Source organism: Marmota monax, unplaced genomic scaffold (genome assembly GCF_021218885.2).
Source record: "Marmota monax isolate L192 unplaced genomic scaffold, Marmota_monax_Labrador192_F-V1.1 WCK01_AAM20220418_F8-fsc00064, whole genome shotgun sequence".
NCBI classification, from domain to species: domain Eukaryota; kingdom Metazoa; phylum Chordata; class Mammalia; order Rodentia; family Sciuridae; genus Marmota; species Marmota monax.
The window spans coordinates 3,084,762-3,109,930 of record NW_026694542.1 but is presented as its reverse complement, the minus strand read 5'-3'; the positions used below and the strand labels follow the sequence as shown (position 1 = coordinate 3,109,930).

Here is a 25,169-nt window from a genome sequence, read left to right as displayed (position 1 = left end):
AATGGGTTCTGGCATCCAGTCAACTTGTTTACAGAGACTGCTAGATGGGAAACTTTGTTTTTCTTCCCATGCTTTTTGGCAATAACAGATAAAGATCTGGTGTAGGGTAGGCTATTCCAAATTTCTTTTGACCCATATTTGAAGTTTTAAAATCTAAGTAACTCTGCTGTGGTTGATTTCTTCACCTGCTATGGAGGGAAAGGACAAGGAACCTATCTGACTGAAAGATCTAAAAAAGGAGAGTAACCAAAGGTAGACTATGGAGAAGCAAAGGAATTCTTTACATTTTACTTTGTCAAAGGTTTGCTCATCTGTCTGCACTACTGAGATCAGTAAGAGGGAGGAACCTAGGATGATGTGCTAGTTCCCTGGCTGCTGTCCTCAGAACTGCTGGGGCTTCCAAAAGCTGCATCATGAACCCAAGTGGTCATTAGAAGGAGTTGGCAGCCAGATGGGAGGAAGAACCCAAAGGAAAGAATAATGCAGAGAGAGCAGCCTTGACAATAGCAGTGTCGTTGGTAGAAGGAGTGGAACCATCCAGACCTCATTCTCCTCCTGCTTCCCGTCCCTGTCCTGATAGCTGAATCCAGTCAGAAACCAGAGGGCAGCGGACCTGGTGGTGTGGTCCCTACAAGCCAGCTTCCCTGGCAGAAAGTGGCCAGTGGATCTGCAGGGCAAAAGAAAGGTGGCCAGCCATAGGAAAGTCTCCACTCGGAAATTGTCTGGCTCTTCTAGCACATAACCAGTGACCACAGTCTTATCATTTGTTAGTGTTAAAATCAGAATTTTATCTGTTTGAGGTTACCTTCTACTGGTTGTTCTATTTCTTTGGAACCTGTTTCCTACCTGTTTCCTTCCATCTGAAATCTAATGTATTTCCCTGGAACTCCCTCTCTGTTCCTCCAGTCCATGTTGAGCCATTAGATCCTGAAACGCTGTTGATTCACAGGGCTCCTGCACTCTGTTAGACCTTTGGGTCATAAAACCATTTTGTGCAGTAGATGCCGTTTCTTATCACTCACTGTGCTTAACTGGGCAGGGACTGAATTTCCTTTGCTAGGGGGGAGTGTGAGGCTGCAGCCAATCTCAGGTATGTGGTGATGAGCTGTGGGTGTCTGCCCTGGCCACAAGTATGAAGAATTGCAACACCCGTTTCCTGTATGTGTTTTCTTGCCCATTGTGCATTTGGCCTTGGGCACTTTCCTCTTATCTTGAGAAACCAACTTTCTCAGGACCTCCCACTTTAGTCTTTCTTACCTTTTGCCTCTTCCCAGTAGACCAAACTAAGAAAATATTTTGGTCTTTTGTGGAATCAAGAGAGCTCAGATGATCATGTGAGGATGATCTATAAACCAATTAAAAAAAAAAAAAAGGAAGAAAGAAAAGAAAAATCACCCTCCTCTGACCAAGTCTTTATCCTTCTCAGGAACTTGTAAGATACTTGGAAGGGACTTTCCATGTCATGGACGAAGCTGCATATTTAGAAGAGGGATGGCTTGCCCACCCACTAGTAAGCAGGGAGGGGAATGAGAACTGTATTCTCCTAAGCCTGTGTTCTATCCTTGATGCCAGCTCCTTTCTTATTGTGAACCAAGGGCTGATTTTTCTAGGGTAGAAGGCTAACCTATTTTATTTTTAAAATTATTTATTCATCAATTCATTTATTTACCCTTTTTATTTCTACTTTTGAGACAGGATTGCACTAAGTTGCCAAGGTTGGCCTCAAACTTTCACTCCTCCTGCCTCAGCCTTCCTAGCTGCTGGGATGATAGGCATGCACAACCATGGCCACCCTAACGGACTGTCTTTTCCTGTAGGTATGAAATTAGCTCTGAACTAGTTAGAAAGCCACTTGAATACAGTAACCAAGGCCTATCCTTGTAAAGCCATTACAGTGCTTCATGGAGTTATGCATATTTGTATTACATGCTTGGCACACTGAGTGAGGTTATTAAACATCAGTTGAATAGATCAATGCACTTTGTTGAAGAATGAGTGACTTAGGACAAAGGAAGTTACATAGAAGGATTTATTGAAGACATAGGTATTAGGGAAATAAGATGTTGACAATATTTAATGGGGCAAAAGAGTCAAAGAATTCCAATGATGATCTGAGGATTCTATTGACAGTTCATCCTTCAGCTGAGGTGTGTATGAGGAACAACTGTGTGAACAATTGATTTAAGCTGATAAATGTTTCATTTTGGAGTGTGGGAGAGTTTTTCTTTTTTAGCAGATAGAGGCATCCTCTCAATCTCTTGCAGTCGGGTTGGAAGCACTGGGAGAGGAAAAATATGTTATGGACTGATGATAGGGATGTCGCCACACAGATACTCTATTTTATAGAGATTCTTTCATGCAAACACACTATTTCCTGTTTGTACATTTCTCTTTCTGTTTTCAGTGTGTGGCCCTGTCTTGGTAAACGTAGGTCAACTGTAGTTTGTGCTGAAAGTTCAGAGGGCTCTCCTTCCTTAATTCCTGAAAGCTTTGTGGAGGATTAAGAGCCATCTGGATGTTGGAAGAGGAAGCTCTTAATGAGCTCCTTTTTGTTTTGCTCCAAAGCTTTTTGAATTGATTGTTAAATTCATTCTAACTTGGAAGCCTGACTTTGCCTTTATAATAAAAGGAGGTGATTCCAGAGGCTCTGTCAGTGACACTTGTGTTAGCATCTGTCATTCTTGACTCATTCCCCATGGCTCCCTGTATCCACAGCCCTGCAGGTTCCGACTGTGAGGAACTCTGACCCATCTTTTTTGTCCATGGTGCTTGGTCTCTGCTGTTTCCAGGTGATGCAGCCCTCCTCTGAGACAGACATCAATTGCAAAGATCAGAGTGGGCTGGCTTTTGAAGAGGTTTTTCTCATTCTGCTTTGCAAACCTGCTGAGAGATGTGATGTTCCTTTCATGTTTCCATTCCATTTGGCTCTTGAAAGGGCAAAGGGAGGGTCTTCTTATGACTGGGGGCTATTGATGTTGGCTGCAAATTCATTTCAAATTAATGTCTACATTTTTGTCATGGGCATCTAACACCCATTGTATTTCCTTGATCTTGACCTTGTTCTAGCAAGGCTGCCAGTGAGCAACAAGAGGAACAATTGCTGTACCCTTTAAAGCAAGAACAAAGGAAACATTCTCATTCATCAGAGAAATAGATGCTCTTGGTTCTCTGCTTTGCATGATATTGGTTCCTAGGTGATGGTGCAAGTATTAGAGGATTGTATGAATTATTGAGATGAGCTTCTCTTCACCAATGTAATATGTCGTGGCTACTCACTGTATACTAGACATTGTGGGGCTTCAGATAGTCATTTCCTGTCCTTACAATAACCCTGAAAAATGGTTGTTATTGCTGTGTTATAGATGTGGGGAGAAACAAGCCTTCTGTTAAATTTTAGCCTTATTTCTCTAAATTCCATAGCAGGTATGTATACTGGGTCTACTTTTAGCCTATTGCATCTGCAGTCCTTTCTCTTTCCATGTAGCTACCACTTGTCTTTTGTTTTATTAGAAGTTTGTCACAACCATCTCTTGTTTTCTAGGGTTGTTTTCACCCCATAATGGCAGAGTTCAGTACTTTCAACAGACTAGATGCTCCACGAAACAAAATATTTAATATCTGGAGCTTTAAGAAAAATTTTGACCCCCCAACACCATGCCATGGTTGATGGTGGCCATGTCATTAGCAAATAGGACAGTTTTTCTGGCTACACATTGGAAGTATTAATACCCACTCTCAGCTATCTGTCTGATTCCCCCCTTGTTTTTCCCTTTTCATTTCATCTGTGTTCTAAATATTTTTATGATTTTGTGGAGGGTAGTGGCTTTTATCTCTCAGTCTAAATGCCAGTTATTAAAAGGTCGATTTATTTATTTAGAGATTTCCTCTCAGGAGTCTTGTAATATAGATTGTTTGAGATTCTAAATGGTCTTCTGAAGCATTAATTTTTCAGTAGTCTGTTTCTTGAGGGGAAAATGTCAGATTGTTTAATTGTGTGATGCTTAAGCAACTTGAGTTGCATTCACTGCAAGAGGAGGATCAGCCCTGTGCTTTTGGCTAATGTTGGCAATGTTACACAGGCAAATTCTAGCCAAGGTAGGGCAGAGGAGATAATAACATTAGTTGGATGCACTTCAGGTTTATTGGAGGTTTGCCTAGAAGGAAGTCAGTTGTAAGGCGGCACTTTTCAAATGTCAGTGTACATAAGAACTTTTTGGTGTGCTTGTTTAAAAGTATAGATCCTCAGACCCCAAGTCCTGGAGATTATGGAATCAGTAAGTGTGTTTTAGGTGCCTCTAATGCTTGTGAGAAAGGTACTGATTTGGAGCATGGTGGTTGTGGCTCACTGCAGGGATTCTAGGTATCTCAATAAGGTTATTACCTGTGAGGAGTTTTTTAATCCTGGTAGTGTTTACACTGGAATGTGATATGTCTGTAAACTCTTAGTGTTTAAGTACAGTATAACAGGAAGTAAAATTATACCACTGTCAATGTTTTTTTACTACTTCTTCTCCCATCACTAATAACGACAATAACATTTTATGTTTGTGCTTCCTAGTTATAGAGTTACTCATTATGTACATCTCATTTCATTTTTATGTCAACCCTTGAGGCAGATGGAGCAAATGGTTATTTTTCATCTATCAATGAGAAAACTGAGATTTAGAAAAGAATAATATTTTTTCCCCCAACATGGCATAGGTAATAAGTACTGCATCTAGAATTCCCATATAGCACCTCTAATTTGTAGTCCAAGCATTGCTTCTGGTATACTGTATTGTCCTTAGGACACCCATTTTGGCTTTCAGAGAAAAATAAAAGCATTTTTAAAACTGATTGCCTTCCAATTTGAAAGATGCACTTTCCACAGTTGAACACCTTGTAGGCTCTCACAGGTGACTTGGCCTGAGGTGATCACATGTATATGTAGACTGGCATGTTGTGTCTATAGAGCCTAGCATGGAAGAAGAAACGACTCTCCTTTCTTTGACAGAAACTTTACAAGACATGTCGGGAGATGCAGGAGAGGATCATGGACCTGCTTGTGGTGGTGGAGAACGAAGATGTAACTGTTGAGCTGATTCAAGTGAATGAGGATTTGAATAATGCCATCCTTGGATATGAGAGGTGAGCTGATAGTGTCCCCTCTTTGGCCCTCTTTCGGTCACAGTTGCACCATTCACTCAGTGACCTCACAACAGTGCCCAATGGGGGACACCTTTTTCTAGATCCTTTTTTCTCAGTACGTGTGGCATTCTGCAAGGGACAGTTTTCCCTTGTGTGGCTTCTCTTCACTAAATGCCAGAGGTGTTCCTCCCAGTTTAAGTGATTTACGAGGCGCCCTTAAAGACACATTTCTGAGGAGAATTACTTGGAATGTTTAAATGTACAGTGGCTGTATTCCTAGCTAGCAGATGAAGAGCGAGGCATAAAAAAAGAGAATCGGTGAAATAAAACCAGCACCTGTAGAAGGGTAGGTTCTTCCTTTGCTGCCTACCAGGACAGCAGCTGTTTGTAAGAAAAGATGAGGGGGCATTGACTGATGATGCGAACCTTGCTCTCTTTCTTAGCACTAAAGAAATTCACAGTCCCATCCTGTGTTTATTTTTGTATGGTATAAATCTTGGTAAGCAGAGAAATATCCAAGGAAAACCATGTGTTTTTTAGTCTAGTTGTGTCCTGGTTTTTATTTGGGAGGATTCTATTGCAGACCATAAGTCCAGTGCCTAAAGGTCTCCTTCGTCAGGAGAGAGTTTATTTGGTCTAGATATCAGGGAATGGGGTTACTTCTGTGAACACTAGGTTCTGGTTCAGCTTTGAACTACATGTGCCAAGGTGACTGTGGCAAGTTGTGTGATAAACGCTTGAGTCCTGAGATCCAGAGAGAAATTCTTGCCTCTAGAAAAAATACAGACCTGTGTTTTAGTTTTCTTCGGCTGCTGTATCAAGTGACCATGGACCTGGTGGCTTAAAACAACACAAATTTATTATCATAGGATAATAAATGAATTCTCCAGGTCAGGAGTACCAGTGGATGTCGTTAGGCTAAATCCTGGGTGTTGGCAGGGCTGTTTTTCCTTTCTGGAGGCCCTGGAGGAGATTCTGTTTACAACTTCTAGAGACTGCTTGCTTTTTCTCATGACCCCTTTCCCCTGTCTTCAAAGCCAATGCCTGGTTCAGAACTCTACATGTATCACTCTTACTTCCTCTTCTGCCTCCTCTTCCAAGTTTAAGGACTTTTGTGACTACATTGGGCTCTTCTGTACTGTTTAGGATAAATGCCCAGCTAGGGTCAGCTCACTGGTCAGCTTCATTCCATTTGCAACCTTTAATCTCCCCTTGCAGCATAACCTAATAAATTCACTGGTTTTGTTGAGTAGGACAGAGATACATTTGGAGGGGTTATTATTCTGCCTATCCCAATCAGTCCAGTGGTCCCCCAAAGATTCCCCTTCATCCCTCATACAAAATACATTCATCTTATTCCAACATTCCCTAAATCCAATTCCTCACTCAATGCTTCCAGGGGATAGTTTTGAAAATAAGGAAATTGATATCAGTTACCTACAGCTTGATCTGGGAACGCTGTTCTTACCTCACACATAACTGAGTAATGTAACAAAGAAGCCAAAACTAACAGTAGAAGACATTAAAAAGCATATATTTTTGAAAAATCCTTAAACCTAGTGCATACTCAGATGCAGTGTAAACTTTAAGACCGTAAGGCTCATGAAGTCGGTGTGTCCTAATGGTCATACTGGATGCTTACTACAGAAGGGTCTCCACCTTCATCTACCTGGATTATCTGTGTATCTATTTATCTATTTTTGACCCTGAAAATAAATTTCTTCTACTTTGTTTTCCTTTATTGCACTAAGGATTGAACCTGGAGCCTCACACATGCTAGGCAAGCTCTTTATCAGTGAGCTACTGAGCTATATCCCCAGCCCCTGAAAACAGATTTCTGAAGTAGTTCAAATATTGTTATTCCCTTTTAGCAAATGGAGAACTGAGGTTTAGGAAGTCATGTCCATTGTCTCTTAGTTTCTATGGAATAGTAGTGACAGCTGTACTTTGGACAAGGATTTCAACTCTTCTGCCTTTACCTCAATGCCTACACAAATAAAATTAAGTCAGAGATACAAAAGGTTAATATTTTTGGAAGGTATCAAGTGTCTTACAGAAATAGAAATAAACAGTGAAACATAGATTACTTTAAATGTATTTTAATTGTTCTGGACAAATATTTATAATGGCAAAATAAGTAATAGCTTAAGTGAGAATAAGATGGTTAAAGGAGTAATAGATTCATGTGGTAAAATGTTATAGCTATTAAAATTATAGTTCTGAATAACTCACAACACAATTGAATTAGGATATAAAATTATGTAAAGTGTAATTTCAACTATTTAAAATTAAATTTATTGTAAGAAATACTGGGGGAAATATACATAATATTAATAAATTTCTTAGTGATGCGATTTTTAATTATTTATTGGTTCCTTTTCTGTGGAAGGCTTTGTATTTGATCCTCAATTCTGAAGCTTACTTTTGTGGACTGTGGTATTCTTTCTTGGCATCCATTTTCTTGCAGATCTTAGTAAAAGTCTAAGACTTCCTAGCTTTCAGGGTCTGGGTTGAGAAATCAACTGAGATCTGGGTTGGTTTATCTCTAAATGTAACCTATATTTTTTCTATAGCATGTTTTAAAATTTTGCCCTTATTCTGTATGGTAGGCATTTTCATAATAATGTGACTTGGGTTTGGTCTGTTGTAATTTTGTAAATTTGGAGTCCTCTATGCCTCCTGTATTTGATTTTGCCACTTATTCTTAAAGTTTGGGAAATTATCTCATATTATTTCATTGAAAAGATTTTGTATTTCTTTCATTTATATTCCAGAGGATAGAAACAAATATGTATATGAATAAAAGTCCATGAACCCTTTAGTACATATTCAAAACAAGAAAATCTTGATGAAAAATTAAGGAGTAGTTTCCTTTGTGATGGACAAAATAATCAATGAGAATATATGCATGTTATCTGTTTCTGACTTTCTTCCTTCCTTTTTTTTAAAAAATTTGTTCTTTTCAGTTATACTTGATAGTAGAGTATATTTTGACATATTTATATAGACATGGAGTATATATTATTCTAATTAGGATCCCAGTCTTGTGGTTGTACATGATGTGGGGATTCACTGTGGTGTATTTATATATGTACATAAAAAAGATTCATTACACTATCTTTCCTATTTCTTTTCCACACTCCTTCCCTTCATTCCCCTTTAGACAAATCTACTTCTGTCTAATCTACTGAACTTCTGTTCTTCTCTAATCCCCCCTTGTTATGTATTCATATTTACATATCAGAGAGAACATTCGCCTTTGGTTTTTAGGATTGGCTTATTTCACTTAGCATGATAGTCTCCAGATCCATCCATTTTCTGGCAGATATCATACAGTCATTCTTCTTTATGACTGAGTAATATTCCATTGTGTATACATACCATGTTTTCTTTATCCATTCATCTGTTGAAGGGCATCTAGGTTGGTTCCATAGCTTAGCTATTGTGAATTGAACTTCTATAAACATTGATGTGGCTGCATCAATGTAGTATTCTGTTTTTAAGTACTTTGGGTATATATTAAGGAGTGAGATAACTGGGTAAAATAGTGGTTCCATTTCTGGTTTTCTGAGGAATCTCTATACTGCTTTCCAGAGTAGTTGTACCAATCTGCAGTCCCACCAACAATGCATGAGTGTACTTTTCCCCCCCAACATCCTCACCAGCATTTATTGTTACTTGTATTCTTGATTATTGCCATTCTGACTGGAGTGAGATAAAATCTCAGTGTAGTTTTAATTTCCATTTCTGTAATTGCTAGAAATGTTGAACTTTTAAAAAAAATATATTTGTTGACCATATATCTTCTTTTTCGAAGTGTCTGTTTGTTGATTGGGTTATTTGGGGTTTTTTGGTGCTTTTTAGAGTTCTTTGTTTATCCTGGAAATTAATGCCTTAACTGAGGTACAAGTGGGAAAATTTTCTCCCATTCTCTAGGCTCTCTCTTCATATTCTTTATTGCTTCCTTTGCTGTGAAGAAGCTGTTTAGTTTGATACCATCTCATTTATTAATTTTTAAATTTTATTTCTTGTACTCTAGGAACCATGTTGAGGAAGTCGGGTTCTAAGCCGACATGAGGGAGTGTTGTGCCTATGTTTTTTCTAAGAGGTGTAGGTTTTCTTGTCTAACCTCTAGGTCTTTGAACCACTTTGATTTGAGTTTTGGTAACTTTCTTTTTCTTTCTTCTTGAGGTATGTACTGAATGAAAGGGTAGGGGCCCCAGGCTGTCAAATCTTTTCTTTTTATTGTGTTGCTCACCAAGATGCCAGTTGGAGTTTGAAACTTCTCAGCTTCCCTCTGGGCTGTGTGATGTAGGATGAAATGGGAAGTACTGTCAGCTCCATTCCCAGGGTGAAGTCATTGCTAAGTTCTGTGAGAGGAGTTCCTGTAGATTGAGCTCCCAGGGGCAGGGCTTAGGTCTAGTGAGGCCCCTGGTGCTTTATGCATGGCCAGTTGTCTGGAGGTATTAAATATACACATGTCTAGAGCCCAGCGGTTGCTGATCTATGCTGAGAGACTACCTCAGGAGCCTCCCCAGGGTTCCACTCCTGGGACACTGGAGACAGTCCTTTGCCACTTCTGTTGTTTCTCCTAGGCTCAGACCCTGATCATTCAGTCACACCCCGCAGGTTCAAATTCCCAACCCCTCCTAGGACCAGCTGCAGGACTCACAGGGGTTAGGGTGCTGGGCTCTCCCTAGCCTCCCTGACTTGTATTTCCCCAGCAAAATGCTCTCTATGCCTGCTTTTCTCCAGATTTGGTAGACACAGACTAGGTCAGGCGGCTGTTGTCTGCTAAGACTATGTATTGGACCCAGCCCCAAACTCCTGGATAGGACACCTGAGCTCCCAGGTCCAAGTTAATGGTTCCTGTTGGTGCTGGCAGTGTGGTGGCCTCAAAGCGGATCCTGCCTCAGCTGTCAGTGAACACGGGTTTATTGTGCTGAACAGCCTCTGAATTGGCCTAGGGCAAGCTTCCCCTCCACTCTCAGGTTTTTCCACACTTAAGACCATCCATTTCTCAGCTTTTTCCATCTTTGTGTGCTAATTCTCCTGCAAGCAGCTTAGCTCTAACTTTGTCCCTTTTCCTTGTTTAATATACCCGACATTTCTAAGTCTTTAGGGCACTCTAACTGGTCCAGTATTGAGTTTTAATGAAATCTCTCTTTTACCCGTCTTGCTGGAGCAGTATTTCTGCTGCTCAAATCCCAGGTCACAGGGCTAGAGAAATGCTGCTTCACCCTAGTTCACCGTCTTGGATCCTGATTTTTATTTTTATTATTTTTAATGTTTTTCTGTTTCTTCACAGTTTTCTCTAAGGTGGTTAATACTTTATAAAATGCAAAAAAGTGATTAAAGTATTTTATTATGAATTGAAAAGGAATTGTCATTGATCCCAAATACTTTTGTATTTAATAATTGTTAGATTTTGTAACGTCCTCATATCTATTTTCTTTTAAGTACCTGCATTTTGCTAATTCAAACAGGTTTATTCGAAACCAGCAAAGGCTTTTGGAGCAACATACGAACCAGATGGAAGCCACCAATGTAAGTGATTAGAAATGTTATAAAATAAATAATTGAATGTTTTTCCAATTGTACAGTAAGAAGCCAGGCTTACATAAAACAGATCTTTATAAAGAGGAGACATGCACTGACAATTTGAAGTAGTTTGATGGGGTCTAGGTATTTGTATTAAATACAAGTTCATGAGAAGAGTCCGAAGTTAAACAGAAATCCATGTGGATGGTGAGGTGTTACTCACCATGGCTACTCAGTGAATGGAGGCTTCTTCCTTCAGTGCATCCAAATGGGGTTCTTCTGTCTCCAGTAGAGATTCTGAGATGGAAAAGCCACAATAAATTACATGACATGTTTTTCTAAATGGCATTTTTGCTTGCCTTATTTTCAGACCACCAGTGAGCCCTCCGCTCCATCTTGTGAGCTCCTGGATTTAAGTCCCAGCACCCTGATGTCAATGGCCACTCAAGGAGAACTCAGCAACGTGAATTCTCAGCTTTCAAACTTAAGTAAATAAGCAGTTGGGCCTTTTCAGATCAGCAGAAGAGCTTGATGTGAAACATTTCTCCTTGATTTCATGATTAAATGGCTCCTGAGAAGGACTGAAGTCAGTGTGAATATCAGAGAACTGTATCAGCAGATGCAGTTACTTCCTGGCAAATGATTGGGTCAAACCCAGTATAGGAAGGGAATATGTCTTGGGGAGGAGGTCTTGGAAATTCATCCCACTGGCTTAGAATCTCAAGGAATTCACCTGGCCTGCTTGGTAGAGGTGTCCAGCTCAGTAGCCAGTATTTAAATCTCTTCTGAATCCACACAGTATTATCGTTGGGTTTCTCTGCTGTACCGCAGCACCAGGTAAGGTAATATTTGATGCAGACAGGAAATTCAGGAATTACAAGGCATGATTCATGTGATTGTGAAATGAGGAGGGAAAAACAGGTTAGAGACAGAAGTCCAAGTTCAAATCCCAATTCTGCCACCTCTTAGTCACTTGACCTTTGACACATTCTTCCTTTAAAAAAAAAAAAGGTAAAAATGGTTGCCTTGAAGGGTTGTGTGAGGGTAAATGAAATAACGTTTGCAAGATATATTTGTAAGCTTGGGGCTACCTGTCTTATCTAGCTTATTTGTTGTCCTCTGTGATCCTTATTCTCAAGTATTCGTAAATTATGAAAATAAGGATGGTGAAAAAAATACTACAAAATCAGTTCATTTTCCTCTTACATTATCTTGTGTTTCTAATGCAGAGATATTCGGTACCCCAGAATTAGTGGTTTTCTTATAACTCACTTCATTTCTAAAATATTGGCTGTCTGCTCATATAGGCCAGGATGATGTGTGGAATCACTTGCATTAGAGAATTTTGTTGGGTTTTGATCAGGAATTTTCCAGAGGGGAGAGTAATTATTCCTATTAGGGAGTCTCAACATTATAGGAAGAACTTAGAGGTGAGGATTGAGCTCCATATAAACCGTAAAATTTTTCTATGAGATGGGCAGAGCAAGTCATATAAAATCCTTTTCATTCTAGAACAGCATGAGATGGCAGAAAACTCAGTAAATGATATTTGTTCCCTTCCTACCCCCTTTTTGTGGCAGGAAATGTCTGTCTCTCTGTCATCTCCCTCTCACAAATGTTGCTTTTAAATCTCTTTTAAAGGAAATTCTGTGATTTTTGTGGTGACAGAAATATCTAAATCTCTTTGAATTTTTTTTTTTTTAAACTGTGGAAAATCTGGCAAGTGATTGAAAAAGGGTTTCAAAAACCAAAGAAGTTCATTTTGTGTTTCTAGGTTTCAGCTCTCCAAGTCCTATTGTAAGAAACAACTTGAATCCCAGTCTTCATTCAAATGTGGATTTGCTAGCCTCGGAAAATACAGAAATGCCCCTGTAAGTATGTCAGTAACACCACAGAGCTAGTACTGAGACATTCTTATCCTTACATTTAAGAAAACATGGCATGATCAAAAGAAGTAGAGAATTAAGAATCAGACAGACTGCAGTTAGATTCTCAGCATTGCTTCCTATGAGACTTAGGGCCTAGGATGACATATTTAGCCACTGTGAATCTTCCTTTTTTCCTCAGAATACTTCTAGTGTCTTACAAAGATCTATGAGATGTTACATGTAAAACTCCTAATGTGGAATTTGGTACATAATAAGCCTTCAATAAATTGTCTCTGTTTTTCTGTTTGTCTTTTTAGTGATAACAGGAGATGAGGGAAAATGGGCAATATGATAGAGGAGGAGGAAGAGAAATGAGTTTCAGGATTGTTAAGGGTAATAGCCACACTGGTCTCTTGACATGCCTGGCACATATCAAGCACTCCATGTTTTTTTTGGTTTTGTTTCTTTCATGTAATCTTTGCAGAAGTTCTCTGGCCAATGCTGTAATCATTTTATGTCTTTTGTTCAGGACCTGAGACATAGGGACTAGAACTTGCCAAAATTCACATAGTCAGTAAGGAGCAAGTCTGAATGATAGAGCAACAAAAAGAAATTTGGTTGGACCATAAACACATAAAATGATATTCAGATTTACTTAGGGAAACATAAGATAAAACTCCAAGACATTGTGTTTTTAACCTGTCAGATTGGCAAAAATCCAAATATTTGTTAATAGGCTTTGTTGAAATGGAAAGACAGACACTATTACAAAATTATGCAGTCCTTATGAAGAGCAAGTGATGGTATGTATTAAAAATAGTGCATTTAGCTTTGAACCTTCAGTCTTATTTCTAGGAATTGGTGCTGCATTCATACAAAATTAGGTGTTTATAAAATTATTCTTTACAACATTTTTGGCAATAGTGAATAAATGGATACAACTCAGGTATCTATTAGTTGGAAGCTTGTTAAATAAACATCTATTTAATGTATTATTAAACAGCTAGGGGGAGAAAGTAGGCTTTCTGTATGAGAGACCAGTAACCAGTATATGAACTGTGAAGTGGAAAAAAAGATGCAAAATAATGTTTGTACGCTGTATTGCAGTTAATGTAGGAAACTGGGGGAAAATATACATGTATATGCCTGTACTTTCATAGGTAATACAAGAAGGAGACAGAAGAAACTAAAAAGAGTGGTGATTTAATTTAAGGGAAAGGCAAGATATAGTAAATAGAATGAAAAATGAACAGAAGTTGAATTTGTCTTATGATCAGGCTGATGTTCTCTTTTTTCCCCTTTTAAATATATATAGTTTAGGTCATAGGCAATGCATTTCCATGAGTCACATCAAAACAACCTACACTTAAAAAAGACAATTCTTTTTGTTCATCTATTTATTTATTTATTTTAAATTATAATTGTTATAAATGATAATAAAATGTATTTCAGTTCATATTACACATATAGAGCACAATTTTTCATATCTCTGGTTGTATACAAAGTATATTCACACCATTCCTGTTTTCATACATGTACTTAGGGTAATGATGTCCATCTCATTCCACCATCTTTTCTGTCCCCGTGCCCCCTCCCTTCCCCTCACAAAATTCTTGATCTCATCCCCAGTTCATCCTTCCTCCCTGGTACCACACTCTGTTCCCATCTGGGTAATCACTTTGTTAGGTTTTTATTTATCCCTCCAAAGTGTCTTTAGGTAAATATAAATATGTATTTTTTCCTTTTTAAAATTAAATGTAGCTTATTATTATACTTTTCTGAACTTTGGTTTTTTCATTAACTTACCAATATATTTTGACAGTTTTTCTATCAATGAATTCAGGTTGTTTTTTTTTTTTTTAAATTGCCCATTGTCTTGTTAAACATTATTTGTATCCTCAGTCACTGAATTATTTTTCTATATTTAAAAATGGGAGGGCCATGAGGACAAGAATGAAAAAATAAACAAACTTGGAATAAAAAAGAGCAAAGAACAGAAGTGTATAGAGCTATTATATATATGATTATATAAAGAAGAAGAGGTGAAAGGAAAGGTTCATGTATTGAGAAATCATGTGTATCTGTGGCCATCTCATGCACCACTTTATTGGTCAGTGCCTCAGGTTGGCAACATGAGGTCCTAACTGCATGCAGTGCAAGTAAATATTGAAATGTTCTAGGCAGATTTCTAGTGAAATTGTTTAATAATGTGGTCTAGAATAGCTGATTGTTTTCCTGTTATCTTTTTGATCTTGGTGGGTAATAGTAGAATGAGTAATACAGACAAAGTTGTATTTCAGCATGTATCTCCATAAAACTCATTAAAAACCAAATGCTAGCAAATAGCTATTTTAGTCTGTGACCCAGTAGATCTTATACTTTAGTATGTGTAAAAAAATCACCTGGTGACTGTTAAAAAGTGAAATTGGTAACCACCAGAAATTCTGATTCAATAGTGAGAATTTTTAGTTTTAACAAGCATCCTAGGAGAATGAATTACAAAGCAGTGGTTTTTTAGTCATATATTGAGAGACCCTATTATGGGTCTCTATCCCAGGATCCAGATATAATAATTTTTAAGAGTTTTTGAAATTCACTAGAATGAAAGATAATCTGTGGCAACTGTTACTTTTTGTTTTCTAGACAATCCTTTGTACCTATATTTTTCAAACTTTCCAAAAATCTTCTAGATGAATCAAATTATAATTAGACCAAACTTATAATTAGACCAGTGTCAGAAATCGAAACATTAAAGTTGATTAGGACATTAAAGTTGATCTGGACTAAACCATATGCCTCAGACCAAATACAACAAGAAGAATGAGCCATTAAAATGTCTTATGGTCTTGTCATTTGTCAACCACTCTGTAGGTTAACTGGTTCAGCATCACAGAATAATTATGTGATGCAGTTATTTTTAACCAAAAGGATCCTTGAAACACAATGACAATGGGATAGTCATTAAGTCATATTTATAGCCCACTTACTATCAGGTAACAGGCTGAGAACTGTAAGAAATGCTTTCTTATGACTTATTAATGCTCTCAATAAGCTGTGAGAAGTACCACCATCATTCTTACCTTACCAATGAGGAAACCAAGGCCAAAAGAAAGTTTTAACTTTGTATTGGTTGCCCAGTTAGTGCTGAAACAGATTCAAATTTAAACAGTACCTGCTCTATATTTTCTCTTGCATTTTAATTTTGCTTTAAGAAATTTACTTTTTTTTTTTTTTTTTTAGGTTTGGTGAATTTGAACATATGATTAGACTCACATAACCACCATAGTCAGGATACAGAGTGGTCCAACACCGCCCCCTCCTGTCCCCACAAAAAAACCCACTCTTGTGCTATTTTATTCTTTTATAATCACATCTTCCTGGCCCCTAACCCTAAACTCCTAGCAACCCCCAGTCTGTTCTCTATCACTACATTTTATCTTTAAAAATGACATCTAAATAGAATCATATGTATCTTTCTTGAAGAGACTGTAAATTTGGCATTTGCTTCATGTCATTTGAAGCTCTGTCATTAAGTACATATTCACTTAGGAATAGAATGTCTTCATAGCAGATTGGCCCTGCATCATTATGTAATTCCCCTCTCTGTTCCCCTTAATTTTCCTTACCATATTTATTTTAGTACTAATATTCCTGTTTTCTTTGGATTAGTATTTGCATGGTATCTTTTCCCATTTTTTTACTTAACCTATATCAAAATATTTGTAGTTTATGGTTAGGTAGCACATAGTTGGGTCATGCATTTTTATGTATTCTCACAATTTCTGTTTTTAATTGATGTATTTAGACCATTTACATTTAATGTAATTCTCTGTTGAATTCATTGTTTAATTTGTTTTCTGACTCTTTTTTCCCTATTTCTTCTTTTGGATTATGAGAATGTTTGTTGTATTCCATTTTAATTTATCTATTGTGATTTTTGGTTATATCTTTGGTGTGTATGTGTGAGAGAGAGAATGGGGGTACTTAGGTGATCACAATATATTTATAGTTTGTCAGTCTACCTAACTAGTGTAGAAAACTTATCACTATTTAAGTCCTCCTTTATGTAATCATATGTATAATAACTCTAAACATTGGGGGAAAATATCAAAGGACCATGTTATATCTTTTGCTTACAACCTTCAAATATATTTTGAAGAACTCAAGAAAATAGTCTATTATTATTCAATAGTTACCATTTCTATTGCTCATCTTTTCTCTGGTGTAACATACCCTCTCTCTGAAGTTCTCTTGGCAATTCTTTTTATAGAAGGTATATCCCCAGCAAAGTTTTACTTTAATGGAGAATGTTTTTATTTCATCTTTGTTCCTGAAGGGTAGTCTTACTGATTGTGGATTCTGGGTTCACAGTTTTTTTTTCTTTCAGCAGTTGTAAAAGGTTGTCACTCTCTCTTTTGGCCTACATGGTTTCTAGTAAGAAACCTATATTGATTTGAATAGTCATTTCTCTATACATAATGTGTTCTATTCTCTGCATACTTTAAATATTTTTTCTTTTTAAATTTTGAGCGTTTGTGATGTCTATACTTGATTTCTTTTTGTTTGGGGGGATTGGGAGAATGTATTAATAGTTTCCTATGGCTGCCATAACAAAGTACCACAAAATGGGTGGTTTAAAACCACAAGTATTCATTCTCTCATAGTTTTGGAAACAGGAAGTCTGAAATTCAGTCCCTTATGGACTTTTAGGGTAGAATCTGTTCTCTGCCTCTTCCAAATTCTGGTGGCTTGGCATTCCTTGGCTTGACTGGTTTATTACCATGTCACTCGTTTCTGTTGCCACCCTAACCTGGCCTTCTCTGTATGTCTCAAATCTCCCTCTGCTTTTCTCTTTTAAGATCATTTGTCACTGGATTTAGAATCCAGCCAGCTATGATAATCCACATCTTAAGATCCTTAATTTAATTATGTTTGTAGGGACCCTTTTTTCTAATGAGATAACATTCTCAGATTCTGGGGATTGTGATTTAAACATGTCTTTGGGGGGACTTCATTTAATATACTACACAGAACTTCTTGAATCTGTGGGTTTTGTCTTTCAACAAACTTGTGAAATTTTCAGCCTGTACTTCTTCAGATAGTTTTTTTCCCTTTCAACACTACATAGTTTCTGCTTTCCTGTTAGGACTCTGAGGACATAATTGTTGCAGCTGTATCATTATCTCATAGGTGTTTGGGGTTCAGTTTAATTACTCTTTTCACTTTTTTTCCCTTTATATTCAGATTAGATAATTTCTGTGATCTCTGTTCAAGTTTACTCTTACCTCTTTTATCTCTTTTTTGTACTAGGGACAGAATTGAACCTAGGGAGCACTTAATCACTGAGCCACATCCCTAGTCCTCTCTCCCCCTTTTGTTTTTTTGAGACTTGATAGGTTGCTGAGGCTGGCTTTGAACTTGCGATTCTCCTGTTTCAGACTCCCTAGCTGCTGGGATTACAGATTTTCGCCACTATACCCAGCTCCTCCCTCATCTCTATTTTGCTATTGAGCTCATTAGAAAACTTTTTAAAATTTCATTTATTGAATTTTTCAACTTTAAAATCTTCTTTTGGCGCGCGCTTGTGCGCGCTCTCTGTCTCTCTCTCATATATCTTTTTTTCTTTTTTTGGCTGAGACTTTTCTGTTTTCCTCAAGTGTGTTCCCAATTGCATCTTAGAGTATTTACATAATAACTGGTTTAAAATCTCTTGGAGATGATTTCAATATCTAGGTCCTCTTGATATCCATGCCTGTTGATTTTCTTCTTAATGCAAGATGAAATTTTCCATTACCTAGTAATTTGGGGTTATATCTTGGCTTTTTTTTTTTTTTTTTTTTGCGGTGCTGGGCATTGAACTCGGGACCTCACACATGCAAGGCAAGCACTCTCCTGAACTATATCCTTAACTCCTTATTTTATTTTGAAACAGATCTAAGTTTCTGAGTCTGGCCTTGAACTTGTTGTAATCCTCCTCCATCAGCTTTCTGAGTAGCTAAGGTTATAGGTATGTGCCACTGAGCTTCATGTTCTTGGGTATTACTAACAATTTATTATGAGATGTGTGGTCTTAATTAAATCTTGTCCAGAATTTTGATATTTTAATTTTAAAAGGCAAACAACTTGGTTAGATTTAAAGCACAATTTTAGCCTGCCCATTGGCTGTGGTTCCAGTGTCAACCAAGTTTTCTAAATCTTTGTCGTGCTACTGAGATCTGTCTTGCCTATGTACCAATCTAAGGTCTAGATAGCAGGTTGTGTGCTCAGTTCTCAACTTTCTCGACATCCTGATTGATACCAGATCCATGGGTGTGATGCAGTAGGTCACGTTTCATAAGCAACTTTGAGATTGTTTTCCTGAATTCTTCTATCCCTCTGATTTCTCTGGTGCTTCCTGGTTTCCTGGGGCTCCCCTCTCAACTTTCCAGTCACAAAGCTGCTGTCATTATTATACCATGCATTTCTTCAACTATGTGTATGTCTGAGACTACATGGCAAGGCCAAATGGAAGAAAGAAAATGGGTTTTTCCGTGTCCCCTTGGGGTCACAGCTCTACTTATAAAAGGGGAAAATGTTTTTCATTCAGAGTTTTATCTCTGTGTTGCCTCTGCTGTTACTGCAGCCACCTTGGGGTTACCTGTGGCTTTGGATGTGAACAGAGATAAAAAATAAGAAAGGGGTTAAATTTCTGTTCTCTATGAGTGTAATTTCTTTTGCCTGCTCTTGATAAAATGGGTTTTCTCGTGGAGCTCTGTCCTCACTGATGCTCACATTTGGGGCTGCATTGCATTCAGGTGACTGAACACAAAAAATGATAAATTCACCACAGTTCAGCAATGTTTGAATTTATGTTTGCATTCAGGGGGACAATGGGAGGAAAATGTGTTTGTTCCCCCTTAACCAGAATTGGAATCCTCACCTACCTTCTTAACCTCTACTCCACCCACTTCTAATCCTTCACAAGGAGATGGGATGGTAGCTACTCTGACAGAAAGACCGAAGGCTCCGTTCTTAGTGATGTGTGCTTCACACTCAGGTTTTGGGACCATACTGCAAAGGGACAATGCTTTGTGTCTTTGCTGTCCTTGATATTTAGGCATCATAATTTGGAAGGCACTGAAACCTGAAGGCAATTGTTATAGTAAAATACCACTTACGTGTTATCAGTAGGTACATGATAGTTTTGTGTTTAGACCAGGAAAATCATCTTACTTTTTGCATTTGTGTTCTCACTGTAGGGTAATCATGCTGTGTTATCACACTATCCTAGGTTTGCCCAAAGGACACACCAAAACCACGCCTCAAGTCACACATATGATAATGTAAGTAACAAGACCCTTTTGTGGCACCACACTAGTCAGCAGAGTATTGTGGCCAAAAAGAACTCTTGGTCATTAACTTCCCTATTCTGTTCAGCATTTCTTTACCCTGTGTTGATGTAGCTGTTGTTAGGATTTTTAATTTCCTTTAAAATTTTTCTAAGATAGGCAAGTTATCACGCTCCTGTTAGAGAAATGGTTAAAGATGTAATTCCTGGCAGAGATGTAGCTCAGAGGACATGCTTGCCTAGCATGCAAAGACCTGGGTTTGAATCCCAGCACTGAAGAAAAAAAAAAAAAAAAAACTGTAATTCTCAGTGTTTATCTTGCCTGATTTATTAGTAGCATGTGATGATGTTGATCACTTCCTTCATTTTGCAACGTGGCTTTCAGACAACACCCACTTTTAATTCTTCTGTTGCATCACTTCCATTTCTTCTCTTTTGCTGGCATTTCTTCCTCTCTTGGCCTTTTCATATTGGAAACATCAGGCTTAGGCTAATGATTTTTCTGTTGACATTAATTCCTCCAAGGTCTTTTACTTGAAATAACCACTCAAGTTTTGACAACCTACAAGTTCATATCTCCAGCCCAGACTTTTCCCTAAATGTAGAACTCATGTATCTACTTTCCACTTAACACCTCTTTATTTATTCTCAGTCCCTGCTCTTTTTACACACTTGCCATCTCAGTAAATGGCTACTCCACTCCTAGTTGTAAAGGGAGAAAACCTTTGAGGAAATAGTGCTTGACCTCTAACTTTTTACCTTTTATCTTCAAAAATATGTCCATTATCCAGCCACTTCTCGCTACCTCTACTTCTGTTCCTCAGTCGAAGCCTCCTTCAGAAGGATGCTGCAGTGGCTACTTAAGGATTGACATTTGCCTCCCTGCACTTCCTCCCACCCTCACCCCACCTCACACCTCACAATCTAGACCTAAAACAAAAAACAGAGCAGTCCTTTTTTTAAAAAAAAGTCAAGTCATATCACTATCTGTTCAAAGCTCACTTAGGATTTTTCTTCCTCCCTCCATTTTGCCCAATAAGTCTGTGATGCTGATATGACCCTCCAGCTTACCTCTTGCCTCCCCACCTTGGCCCACTCTACTCCAACCATATTGGCCTCCTTCAGAGTCCGTGAGCTCATATCCTTTTTGATAATCATTCCAGTCAGGGTTTTGCTTGAATGTGCCCAGGGTCGGAAATCCGCTGACCATGGCCTGAATCCCACCATAGCCTCCTCTTCCCATTACCCTGTTTTTTACTGTAGCATATGCCATCTGACATGGATTTACATTTGGTTATTATCTGCTGCCTGAGGTTGGGGACTTGGCCTTTTTTTCTTTTTTTATTAATAGTGCATGGTAGCTAATAAGTATCCAGGACACATTTGTGGAATGAATGAGAAAATTACAAGAAGATACATTTCTAATTCAGAATTCGATCTTTATCCTATCACTCCTGGTTTGATAGCATCACTGTGTGCCTTTCTGTAGCTGTGAGACTTTATTTTTCTTTCCCATTCAAAGCTGAGATTTATATTCAGGGCGAAACAACAGAGATTCTAGACTGAGTCAGTCAATACAGCTTGTTTTATGAAGGCAATAATTTTTAAACATTTCATATTTTTTGTGGAAATGGAGTGCAATGAGCATGAAAACAGACAGAAAAGTAATAAATCTTGTAAGTGGTAATTCCTTAGAAACTGAAGTAATAATTAAATATTACTAGTATTTATCCAGCTGAGTATACATGGTTCTTGGCAACACTGTCCCTAGGAAACTTAAGGCTTAATGAGTTAAAACAAACCAAACCAAAAAAAAGCCTAATGTGGAGTGTATGTTTGAACATGTTATGCTTTCTTCAGTTTCTAGAACACTCAAATCCAGTATTACTACAGCCAGTTAGCCTACAGACTGCCACAGTAACACCGTCAAACCAGAGGCCACCCTCCTTGCCCAACAATCATCCAGGTACTTGAGACCTTGTAATTGCCATCATATAAGGAAACTTGAAGAGAATGTATGATATGTCAGAGATGTAAAGATAATTGAACATAGATAAAGGGGAGACATCAGAGTAGCTCATTGCATTTTTAAGCTATTTAAAGTAAATTCAGGGCTGTTACCATTATGCCTAACATTAGGAAATTATAAAAAGGCTTGTGTTAAATTGAATTTTTATGTAGAACACAAAGGCAAATAGACCTTTAGTTAAGGTTTGGAAATCTTTTATGGGTTTTTTTTTTTTAACTGGGCAATTATTAAAACAATGGTCTGTTTTACTTTGGATTGTATTTATTAGAATCTTATATTTCAAGTCTAAGTTAAAACTGTTCAATATATTAATTATAAAAGAACATATGAGTACTACTCACAAGCATGTGTGTTTAGGGTCTCTTTTTTCACCTACAGCAATGACAAAGAATGATCTCCAGCCACCCAATTACTATGAGGTAATGGAGTTTGATCCCTTAGCTCCTGCTGTCACTACAGAGTAAGTCATTTACAAAATGATTAATTTAGTTTGTCTTGGTTTCGTTTCATAGCAGAGCTAACAGCTTGGTTACACGTTTAACTTTGTTTAGGTCTTGACTGAAATTGATGGCCTTATTAAAATAGATTTGTGAGGTTTTATGGTGGCTGTTGCTTGTAGAGATCTTTATCACTCTCAGCCTTTTGACATAAAAATAAAAATGCTGGGCTGAACATCAATACACAACCAGAACCAACATGTGCATTCTTCCTAGATATCTTGGCAGAAAGGCAGATTCCCTCTCACTTGAGAGGGCACTCTTCACTGATGACATGATACAATAACAATGGGATATTTTAATTGTTCTTTGAGAACTAATCCAAAAGAAAACTAGTATATATATAAGAACTTTTTAGTAGTCACTACACATGACAACAATGTACTTAAAATGTTTTGATAAGATATTTGTGTTAGCTTTCTGTTGCTGTGACAAAATACCTGATACAAACAACTTAAAGGGAGAAAAGGTACATTTTGGCTCATAGTTTTAGTCTGTGATCACTTGGCCTGATGGCTTTGGGGTCTATACTGAGAGAGTCCATCATGGCAGAATTGCATGGCAGACGATATTTGCTTACCCTCCCGGCAGCCAGGAAGCAGAGAGCATGCTTTTATAAGAAAGCCTCTGCCCCCCAAACCCTATAGGGTATAAATCCATCAATGGACTAATCCACTGATGAGGTCACTGCCCTGTCACCTCTCAAAAGCTACACCTCTGAACACTCCTCCATTGAGGACTAAGTCTTGAATACATGAGCTTTTTGGGGCTATTTTAGATTCCAATCATAACATTATCAGTGTAAAACTTGCTTTTTCACTTGAAATTCTTAAAAGCACCAACCATTATTTTATGATTTCCTCCTGGTCAAGTGTATATATTTGTAGGATGGTAGATTTTTTAGAGCATAGTACCAGAGTGGAAAATAATTTTGTAGGAAAGATTAGTGAGTGCAAAATTATGATGTACATTGAGAGGATAAGTAGGTTGAGAACTGAAAACTAGATAATGGATTTAAGTAAATCATTGGTGATTTCAATGGAAATCATTGATTTTAATTAAAACCATTTTGGTGAGTTGATGGGGACAGAAGCCAGATTTCAGTGCATTAAAAAAGCAAGATGAAGTAGAGACAGGAAGTGCAAGAACCTAGGAAGAGATGGTAGGAAGTGGTTTGGCAATTAGAGGATTACTGAGGTGGTTACTGCAAGTGGACATAAGATGATAGACTGTACGATGTCCCGTAAAATGGGAGACACGAGAGCATTTGTGAATACCAAGTATCTATACTAGTATAGAGGGTGAGGTTGAAGATTCAGGAAGGGAAGACAACTGTATGAAGTATTTAAGAAGCCAGATAGGATCATGGAAGTAGAGAATGGTGCAGATGACAAGAGACTTAGGATTTAGTGATGGTAAGATGAGAAAGTTTTTTGATATTAAGACATATAATTTGTTAAAAAGTACAGATTCTGGGCTGGGGTTGTGGCTCAGTGGTAAAGTGCTCACCTATCATGCATGAGGCACTGGGTTTGATCCTCAACACCACATAAAAATAAAATAAAGGTATTGTGTCCACCTACAACTAAAAAATATACTTTACAGTTTCTTCCTGAGAGATCTGAAGATCAGAGATATAACAAGAGTGAAGGCTGAAATAATTTCTTAGAAAACGAAAGACAAAACTTTACAGAAACACAGTAAATCGCAGGACCATGCTGAGGCCTCATGAAGTGACTGATTTCATAGTGCTTCATTTTTAGACTTTCTGCAGCCATGTTTTACTCTCTCTATGAGTGTCATGTTTTAGGGTATTGATATTTCTAGTGAAAGACATGTAAAACATAAAGAAGTGAGGGATAGAAAAACTATTATATTAAAGGTTCAGAGATGATAATTACAAACTAAAGGATGCTTAGGAATCTGGATTATAAACATAGAAATTAAATGAGCTAGACATTAATATTTCTATTTTTTTTTTACCCACAACCCAGGGGTGATCTACCACTGAGCATATCTCAGCTCTTTATTTTTCGAGACAGGGTCTTAACAGAGTTTCTCAGGCTGGCCTTGACATTGCAGTCCGCCTGATTCTGCTTCCAAGTTGTTGGGATTGCAGGCATATGCCTCCACACATGGTTACAACATTTTTTTCTTTAAGGGTTTAAATTAGAAGCTGAATGATTTTCTAAAAAAAAAAAAAAAGAAGAAGAAGAAGAAGAAGAATGAGCCCAAATTTGAGCCATGTTTTTTCCTTTAAATCACAAGTAAAAATGATTTGGTCTTGAAAAGGAATGTACCCTTGAATTTAAGAAAGTTAGACTTCAAGCTTCAGGACAGATATCTTTGTTTTTATTCATTGATGCCAGCCCCAGATATTTAATTATGGTGCTGAAGTTTAAAAAGCAACATAATACTTTGAATTGATATATAACACTTTAACTGTGATAACTTTTTTTGTTTCAGAGCTATTTATGAAGAAATAGATGTTCATCCCCACAAAGGAGCTCGAAGTCATAGTGACTGTTGAGGTAAAAACTTCAGTTACATTCCATATTCCATCTAATTTCAGTGTAACATCACCTTTTGCATTTAGTAGTTATATTTTGTAATGGCTGAGTTTTACGCTTATGGTTAATGAAATAACAGGAATTCCTCTGGATCATTCAAACTGTAAAGAACTGTTTTTCACTAAGGAAATACAATCTTTGTGATCTTGTCAGCAAAAAGCAATGAGACTTGGGAATGCAGAAGTTGGGTTTATGGGATTGAAATGTTAA

The 25,169-nt window shown here is 37.6% G+C and overlaps 1 protein-coding gene across 2 annotated transcripts in view; it reads left to right on the top strand.

Annotated features, from left to right (window-relative positions):
• Positions 1-25,169, top strand: part of Tom1l1 (target of myb1 like 1 membrane trafficking protein) — a 42,981-nt gene that overhangs the window by 16,378 nt on the left and 1,434 nt on the right. The window contains exons 8-15 of one of the 2 annotated variants that reach the window (XM_046420649.2): positions 4,994-5,127; positions 10,614-10,674; positions 11,039-11,156; positions 12,443-12,539; positions 19,807-19,858; positions 21,724-21,829; positions 22,271-22,352; positions 24,856-24,920. In XM_046420649.2, coding sequence (XP_046276605.1) covers positions 4,994-5,127; positions 10,614-10,674; positions 11,039-11,156; positions 12,443-12,539; positions 19,807-19,858; positions 21,724-21,829; positions 22,271-22,352; positions 24,856-24,919 — 714 coding nt within the window. In that variant the 3' untranslated portion in view covers position 24,920. Of the gene's footprint in view, positions 1-4,993; positions 5,128-10,613; positions 10,675-11,038; positions 11,157-12,442; positions 12,540-19,774; positions 19,859-21,723; positions 21,830-22,270; positions 22,353-24,855; positions 24,921-25,169 lie in introns of those variants that run through there. The other variant, XR_009224563.1, reaches the window with a different exon arrangement.